This window comes from Urocitellus parryii, chromosome 2, assembly GCF_045843805.1.
Source record: "Urocitellus parryii isolate mUroPar1 chromosome 2, mUroPar1.hap1, whole genome shotgun sequence".
Lineage (NCBI taxonomy): Eukaryota > Metazoa > Chordata > Mammalia > Rodentia > Sciuridae > Urocitellus > Urocitellus parryii.
In genome coordinates this window covers 150,623,901-150,633,458 of record NC_135532.1, presented here as the reverse complement: position 1 = coordinate 150,633,458, position 9,558 = coordinate 150,623,901, and the positions used below count along the sequence as shown (strand labels likewise).

The 9,558-nt window shown below is 38.6% G+C and overlaps 1 protein-coding gene across 1 annotated transcript in view; it reads right to left on the bottom strand.

Annotated features, from left to right (window-relative positions):
* Positions 1–4,009: 4,009 nt before the first annotated feature.
* Positions 4,010–9,558, bottom strand: part of Nxpe3 (neurexophilin and PC-esterase domain family member 3) — a 53,148-nt gene continuing 47,599 nt past the window's right edge. The window contains exon 8 of the mRNA XM_077794463.1: positions 4,010–8,008. Within this exon, the coding sequence (XP_077650589.1) occupies positions 7,458–8,008 (551 nt within the window). The 3' untranslated portion in view covers positions 4,010–7,457. The remainder of the gene's footprint in view (positions 8,009–9,558) is intronic.

Below are 9,558 nucleotides of genomic sequence, written 5' to 3'. Positions count from 1 at the left end.
AAAAAGCTTTAGTTCACAAGAAATCATAGTCACATGCCTATAAAGTAAAATTCATAATAGTCTTGAAACAACTTCAAAAATTAGTTAAAAAGACAAGAATCTTAGAACCTTTAGAAAACATCCCACTCCTAATTTTGACTTTAGCAGCCAAGACTTGAGTGATACTTAGATCCTCCTTGGTTAGAAAAATCTGCCTTTCTCACCCTTGGGAGTTCAGCATCAGGCCACGGAAGTCAAAAAGTGAAGTTCAGCCTGGGCCCTCGTGATCTTCCTATTAACCTGAAGGGAAAAAAAATCAAGAGGCCACCAAATCAGCATCAGGTTAAGAGCCAAAAGGAATTTTTTTTTCCCCCCAGGAGTAATTCATGGTTGATCTTAGAAAAATCAGAAAGCCTTCCCCTTAGTAATGTTCTCAGGAGTCTGCAGCTTCTTGGAGAGTGTCTTTTGATTTCTGGAAAGGAGGACCTATTTCAAGACAAAGTATAAGGACAAGAGTTTGCATCCCTTCCCTTAGTGAGGAAAAGTCAGTATCTGAACAACTCAGTTGGGCTGACGGTGGTCCTCACCTCCACACTAGAAAGGAAGCCAAGGGTTTAATATGCTAACTCCTTCCAGATGGACTCTTCCACCCCTGCACCTGCACCTGCCCAACTGTATCCTTAGCCGGAGCAAAATGATGCTGAAGAGACTGTGGAGCCGCTGCTGGATCACACCTTATATTCTGAAGCTAATAAACAGACTTCAGGGTTACCTGCATATTTAGATGATCCTGTTGGTGGACTCCCTCCTCTATCAAGGAATACTGAGAGTGGTGAATGGGCCTTGGAAACTTTACTCTCCTTTCATTGTGAAACAACCTACTGTCTGACTAAGAGAAGCAAAAAAAATTCCACTCAGCCAGATAATGTATTTCTTCAGATGCCAGTTTCAAATTGAGAGTATATATACAGAGATATATAACCATGTACTAAAATTTACATAATAAACGTCAGCCTTTTGGGGACAACACCCTCACTTACTACAGCCAGTTTCCTATCCCTGTGAAGAAAATCTTAAGTGATCCTACATAGAAAACATACTTTTATTTGGACAAAACACCTTAAAATACTGATACAGATTGTTATGAAACTGATGATCCAGCCAAGTCATCAAATTTCACATTTCCCTCATTCAAAAACGGTCATTCATAAATTTTAATTTTATAGAGGTAATATAAAAATTTTTGAGGGCAAGCTACCAAATATTCCGATATACTTAGATATATTTTTCCATAAAAACAGTGACATGCCTGCCCTTTTTGGAAAAGCATACCTCTAAGGCCATACCTCTGACTTGTGGCATCACAGGTCTACGTCACTAAAGCTAAACCCTTTACATGAGATTTAGGCTGCCTTCGCCACTTGTCCTATCCACTTCCACCATCAGCATCTTAGTCCCTCCTAAGCCTTTAAGATAAACAGACACCATTCATGCTATTAACAAACTATAAAATCACCCCGGATCTTCCCCCCCCCCAAAAAAAGAAAACCTGCTCCACCTCACCCCCAATATTTTGCCCCAAAGCAAATATTACTCAAACATCAGAAAGTGATTCCCAAGGAAAAAATATGGGAAAAAGAAAGGGGCGGGGACTTAGCATTTTAAGACACTTCTTCATACTAAATATCAAATAATAAAAATATACCTTTGTGTTTGAAGAGTCAAGTCATACAAATACGTAAAAGCGAATCAAATGTTTCCAACTCTGTAATCAGCGATAATTAACGAAGTACGTGAGAGCATGAGAAAAGATGATCAGTTTCCTTTTTGAGGTTACATGATAAGGAGCAGAGACCGCCTTTCCTCTACCAGCTCGTCTTCTGACCTCGTGGCAGCAGGAGGCTGCCGAGTCCCCGGCCCCCTTTATAGGGTTCGCCTTCTGCTCCCCACGGGAGCGGGCGGTGGGGGCGGGGAACGAAGCGCGAGCTTTCTGAAAGGCCGAACCGGGGTCCTCCTCGGGTTCCATCCTCCGCGTGGGCACAGAGGGCCCGGGGAGGCGGGAGGGGGCAGCCGGGACTAGGTCTGTGGATTTTTTTCCGCACATTGGAAATTCCCAGACCGAAAAGGTACCGACACGAGTCCGGGACATTCCCCCCGAGGGCGGGCTCCAAGACCCGGCCTGGAATCACGCGAGGGGATCAGAGGCCACGTCTAGCAACAAAACTTTTTTCTGAAGATGCGTTTCTTGAAGGTCCCGGATGAATCTCCAGCAGGGATTGGGGCTGGCTTCTCTTTAGCGCCGCCTCTTTCTGTACGGCCTCAGTGTGGGTTGCAATGGGTATTGGGGGGGGGGGGGGCTTGCCTTCCACCTCCCAGCTTTTTAAACACCACAATCAAAAAGCAGTATCCCCGTCATGTGCTTTCATTGACGAATTAAAGGACTTGGACTCTGCAGCATAAATAAAGCGATGGTCCTGGAACACGATTATTTTCACTGGCGATGGGGGTGGGGTGGATTTAAACAAAGAATGAGCCATCGGAGCACACTGAAAGGATTTCTCCAATCACATTTAGTTTCATGGTCGCTTTTCCTTTTGGGACACTTGCTACTGTGAACTCTAGTGTTTCCTTTTTCTTTCTCTTTTTGTTAAGAGTTGTCTTCTCCAGGTCGTGTTATAATCCAGGAGATGCCCATGTCTGGTTCTGCAGTAGAAATGGGCCTATCTATAGCTACCTACAGGTCCCTTAAACTCCAGAGGCCTACCTAACCTCCTCTCACTTAATGCAAGATATTAAAGAGGAAATTGTATATTTAATGTATTTTACACTTTTAGAAAATAAAGTGCACTTTCAACCTGAAGTTGGGGCAGTGCATTTGCATTCTTCCAGTCTGTGTCCTATTAAACTTCTGCTCTCAACAACCTGCTGACCTCCATAACCTCCCATTCTCCTCAGACTGCCAGGTGCCCCTAAGCCTCACTGCATTCTCACTTTGGAAGAGAAAAAACAGCAACTTCCAAATCTTATTTCTTTATTGCACACAGCAGTGCCAGATATTGAGTGCACTGAGACTGCACTGTTGAATAAACCGGGGAGAATAATGCTTCACTCAAGAAAATGAATACATTTAAAAAAGAATTTCTGGTGTTAGTGACTAGCTAACATTTAAAAGCTGAATTTACCCAGAACCCACTAATATAATGCTAATCAGCTTTTTTGCTGGGTTGGGGAGTCTTATTTTTGTTGCTCCCTTGGGAGTGTATTTCCCTGTACTACTCAGTGATCACCATTTCCTTTATCAGATCCAGAAACAGACTCACTTCTGACATGTAACACATGACTATGTAAAGATTTACCATATTGTTCTTGTCATGAACCCTGATTTATCAGTCTGAAACCTAAGACCTGCAGCCAGGAAATGTCAGTGAAGTGGTATTTAATAGAATTATGGAATGATAAAAATGTATCATCCTGGGGGCTGGGATAGTAGCTCAGTGGTAGAGCACTTGCCCAGCATGAGTGAGACACTGAGTTCCATCCTCAGCACCACAAGAAAACAAATAAATAAAATAAAGGTAAAAAAGAAGAAAGAAGTTTAGATTTAGAAGTTTAGATCCATTTAGAAATGGATCATACTGGAACACCAAAGGTCTGTTTGCTATCTGCTAAAGGTTACTTTTAATAGGTAACTTCTGTAAAATATAATTTGCATAGAAGAGCCTTATTAGAGTTCTCCCTTTCACAATACCATTAAATCAATCATTTTAGTTCTGGAATATGAGAATTCACTAAGTTATATTAATACTGTGACTCCAAAATAAAAGTCCATATTTTAATCCAATGAAATTATATATAAAACATTGCTTTAATATTTTATTATAAGCCGAAACATTCAACCATAACGGCCAACTTAGGTAATATTAACATCATTAATATAACTATTGGGCAGATCTTTATAATTTTTAAGGCTATTTAACAGAAAATATTTATATTTTAAATTAAAAAAAACATAGCCAAATTACATATTCTCTATCAGCTACAGTTGTCTCTCTGTATTTTGGTTCTAGAACCCTTGCAAATACCAAAATCTGAGGCTGCTCAAGTCCTTAAGATGGTATTATATAATTTATGTTCATCCTCCCATCTAATCTAATAAGTCATCTCTAGATTACTTGTAATATCTAATACAATGTAAATGCTATGCAAATAAGTGTTGTTCTATGTTGTATAGAGAGTAAGAACCAGGAAAGTCTGTATGTGTTCAGTACAGATGCAATTTTTCCCAAATATTTTTATCTGAAGTTTGTTGAATCTACAGATATGAAAGGCCCACTGTATGTGGTTTAAAATCCTAGAAGAAAATATATAAAAATGCTGATGTTCATTGCATTCATGTGATAGAATTATAGATTTTTTAATCCAGATTTTTTCTTCTAGATTTTGTACTCTATGATGGCCTTAATTTTTATAATGAGAAATATAAATATTTAAAACCACTTTTGGCTGAAATGCTAATACATAGAACTATGTGATGCTGTCCTTAAATAAAATTTTCAGAAAAGTATTGTGCAGGTTAAATTTTCCTCATTCAAAATGCTTGGGACCAGGGGCTGGGATTGTGGCTCGCCTAGCACGTGCGAGGCCCTGGGTTCAATCCTCAGCACCACATAAAAATAAATAAAATATTGTGTCCAATGACAACTAAAAAAAAATAAATATTAAAAAAATGCTTTGGACCAGAAGTGTTTCAGATTTTGAAATATTTTGGATTTTTGATCATCTGCATATTTATATGAGATAGCCCAGTGACATGATCCAAGTCTAAACATGAACTTTGTTTCACATACAGTTTACACATGTTGCCCTAAAGGTAATTTTATGTAACTTTTTTGGTACATCTTTTTTGACTATCATATGAGGTCAAGTGTATAATTTTTCACTTGTGGTATCATGTCGGGTGCTCAAAAATGTTTTGGTTTGTGGAGAATTTTGGGTTTCACATTTTCAGATTAGAGACACATGACCTATGTCTAATTGTTTTAAGAAAGGTTTATGTAATATTTCAATCTCTATCAAAGTTGACACACAGTGCAGAAAGACAAAAGAGGAATGAAAGTGACTGAAACTACCTCAAGAAACTGTGTCATCAAATCTTTAACCAAATTAAAAAGTAATTAAAATATGTAAGTAAATAAAATATATAACCAAATTTAAAAGTAATTAAAAACTGGACAAGGTCACAAGAAAATCAGTTGCAGCAGCCTCACTCCAAACCCTTGGAGATACAGTGTTTGCTTTCTCCATGAAATTGCCCTGAAAAAGTGACTCCTCAGCCTGCTCCAGCAGTTCTTCTAGAGAAAATGCCAAAAAGTTATCAAAAAAGAAAACTTCTGCCAGGCATAGTACCAGTAATCCCCCACCCCAAGGAACTTAGGAGGCTGAGCCAGGAGGATCTGGAGTTCAAAGCCAGCCTCAGCAACTTAGTGAGGCCCTGGGCAACTAGATGAGATGCTGTCTCTAAATAAAATTTTAAAAGTTGGTGGGGGGGAGCCTGGGGATGTGGCTCAGTGGTTAAGCACCCTTGAGGGCAATCCCCAGTACCAAAAAAATAAAAATAAAACTTCTTTAAAAAATTGTAAGAAGCTGGTCTCCCATATACCTTAATTCAAATCTAATTTCAAGTTCTTCATCTATAAAATGGAGCTAATACCACCTACACTATTGGATCATGATTAGAATTAAGTAAGTTGTCGGGAAGCCCTTGAAATAGTAGACAAGCAGTGTTACTTTCCTGGTTCCGCCTTCCCTCTTCCCCTTCTGTGTGTTTCTTCATGTGCAGAACCCTACTGCTGCATCAGAATCACTGGCCTCTTGTCACAAACATTAATTCCCCAATTCCTGGAAGCACAGACCCCAATTCTGAAATTTTATCAAATATAACAAGCTTAAGGTCCATTAAAATTAATTTAACTCCTTTGGTCCTCTTCAGGCTCAGAAAACAAAAATGCTCTTTACCCGTAAAATGTATTATAAACGATGATCTTTAGAAGAAAAGGAAAGGAAGATCTGAGACACTAAGTTAAAAACTCAAATTATTTGACTCATTCTTCTAAGTGTGCGTACTTCTTATGCTTTAAGCATCCATCGTCATCTCTAAAACGACCTATGTTTCCTCCTGTGTCTACCTAATGACAACTAAAATTAGACATGGGACAGTACTTAGTAAATGACCCCAAATAAACTTCAATTCTTTAAAACTAGTAAAATGGGGCTGGGGTTGTGGCTCAGTGGTAGAGTGTTCGACTGGCATGTGTGAGTCACTGGGTTCCATCCTCAGCACCACATAAAAATAAATAAAATAAATGTACTGTGTCCATCTACAACTAAAAAAAAATTTTTAGAAAAACGTAAGATAAAGTCAAAGAAAATTAACAATTGAGAATGGGAGAGAATGTGTATACATATGCCTAAATAAGGAATACCTGTCATGAATTTTAATTTCTGATTTTATTAATATCTAATTGGATTCTAACTTCTAATTTTGGTATGTAGTTCAAAATAACCAAAAAGGAAACACTTGAAATTGGCAGAAAAAAACTTCTACATCTTTATAATAATAAATAGCATTCTTTACATAAAAGTCAATTCTTAAAACCCCTCAAACTTTAGAACATAAAAATAAACTTCTGGGCATAGATTTCCCCCTTTCAGTTCCAAAAGTGGTTGTTTTAGAATAAATATTCATCACACAAAAATTTAGCTGATCCAAATAAGAAACAATCATCCAATGCAAATATCAATTCAAAGCACAGATTTTATCCATACTGCTTTCATATTTCCCCTTCACTTCTTTCCTAGATAAAAGTGGGAAATTATTAATATCCCATACTATAAAATTCTGACCAAGCACATTAGCCTTTTCAAGTAATTCAGAAAAGGTAGATTAAGAGAAACTCCTGGGTCACTGCAGTCTTCAGTATGTTCACAGGAGCCTATAAGTATAAGCCCTCTTTAATTCGCCCCCTAAAGAAGGACCACTTGGACTATTCATGCAGATATATTCAATTTCCTTTACCAAATAAGCCACAAACACTTCCACTGACAACCAAATTTGTCCCTTCCATTTACATCAAAACATTTCTCACATGCTTTAACATAGTAGTCTCCAGTCCCAGAAGAAGCTAGATCAAAAAAACTCATTAGCATCTTTGGTTACAAGGGCAATATAGTGTGTAGATGCTGTTAATAAGGATTCTACCATGGTTAATTCAAGATTGGAAAAAATCCTATAGGTAGATATAAATGTAGCCTGCGTTTTCCAAGGTCCTCACAGGTCATTATATAAAGTACGGCATTTTTTGAAGTTTTATATATATTGATGGTAGCCATCTCATAATGGGGCCACCGACAAACTTTATGCACTGGAAGTCAATTGGGGAGATCACAGATGTTATTCCTCTAGTCCCCTCCAGGGCAACCTAGGTCTCCAAGGGGCACACAAAAGATAAAAACATGTCCAGCTGGTTCTTCACAATAACCTCATCTGGGTGCAGCTTGTGGGGTAGATAATGGGCCAGGGTCATCTCCCAGGCATCAACGAGATATACTCCGACCCCTGAGAACATCCTCCGAAGGATGGTGTCCAGTTGAAAGTTGTACCAGTCACTGTTGAAGAGGCTCACTTCGGGCCCCAGTTCCTGGACATTGGCTGTCCGGATGACCACCACAGTCCTAGGGCTTCGATCCAGGAGCTGGACCACTGACCGACGGATGTTCCTGAGCCGACGGATATACACTTCCAAGGGGTAGGTGCTGAAGTGAGACCACAAAGATATGGCAATCACTGTGTTCCTCCCTCCCACGATTCCATTCAGTTCATTTGCCACATAATGGAGCTCATTGCTAAAGACAGTCGTGAAGCGGATGGGTGGACCATGGCAACGGTATTTGAGCAAGATGTTGTGCTTCTGATCCACTGCAAGGAAGGGACCCACATTCTTGGGACTACCCATTTGAAACTCCACTAAGTCTGAAACAAGGAAAACTCAAATTCATAAACACATTCAAGCTATGCATGTATATATGAATATTCTTTACCAAGTAGCTTCAAAGAACAGCTTTTAAAATAAAAGTCCAGCAAAAACATACAATAGAAATATTAAAGGAATACCTATTTCACTGTTCCCTGCCCACCTTTGAATCAATCGGCCTTTATTCTGACGTATTAATTATTCAAAACACTCCACAAATGTGATGTTATAAGTAAAGCCATCAGTGAAAGATTCTACATCTATAAATATGCCTCAAAAACAACATACCTGTTTAACTTTAGGCCAAAAACTCTTGCTGTTTGCACCACTAGTTGAATATTTAAAAGTCAAATTGGCATTTACACTTTATGCTTCTAATAGGTAAATATTATATCTTCCAGGACAAGGGCTGTAACTTCTGTTTTATGAGCACAATTAGTAATCAAATAATTCTCTTGAGAAATTCTATCATTTGCAACAATATGGATCAACCTGGAGGACATTATGCTAAGTGAAATAAGCCAAGCACAGAAAGACAGACATGCATGATCTCACTTATATGTGGAATCTTAAAAAGTCTCACACAGTAGAATACAGAAACTCACCAGAGGCGGGGTTTGGTGGAGGTAGAGGGAATGAGAAGATACTCAAAGGGTACATAGTTTCAGTTAGACAGGAGTAATAAGTTTTAGGGATCTATACAGCATAGTAACTGTAGTTAATAATGTATTGTACATTTCAAAATGGCTGAAAGTAGATTTTAAATGTTCTTATTACAAATAAATGCATTTGTGATAGATATGTTAATCGATATAATCATTCTAAAATGTATATATATCAAAATATCACATTGTACCCCCAAAATATACACAATTATAAGCTTTTTTCCCCTCCCACATTTTGCAAGTACTGGGGATTGAACTCAGGAGTCCTCCACCACTGAGCTACATTCCCAGCTCTTTTTATTTTTTGAGACAAGGTCTGGCTAACTTGCCCAGGCTGGCCTTGAATTTGAAACCTTCTACCTTAGCCTCCCAAAGCAGGTGGCATACACCTAATCCTAGCCTTCCAAGCAGCTGGGATTAGAGGTGTATGCCATCACACCTGGATAAAAATAAACTTTTTTTAAAAAAATAAAATAATCTAAGTTGTAATTCTGGGGGGAGGGTAGAAAGTTCCTCTTTTTGCAATAAGTGAAAAGAAAGAAGCAACTCTGGTTTCTTTTGACTTTCAGTTTTGCCCCACGGTTGAAAAAAAATCACAGTTAATACCCTACAGAATTTTTTCTGGTCTGAGAAATGACAAAGGCAGCAGTGTAATTTAGAATTCCCTTCTGCCCCACCCCCACCCCCACCCCCCTTTATCTAAGTTGTGTTTCAAGGTCTATTTCTCTGAAATATTCTGGAGATCCAAGGAATCCATAGGATCCCTTTTTATTCCTAAAAACTCTATACTTGATCACTTGATATATGCCCCCATGAGGAAAGGGGAGCTCATATCCTTTAACATTCCCAAAGTGCCTTACAGGGAATAGAATGAACAAATATTG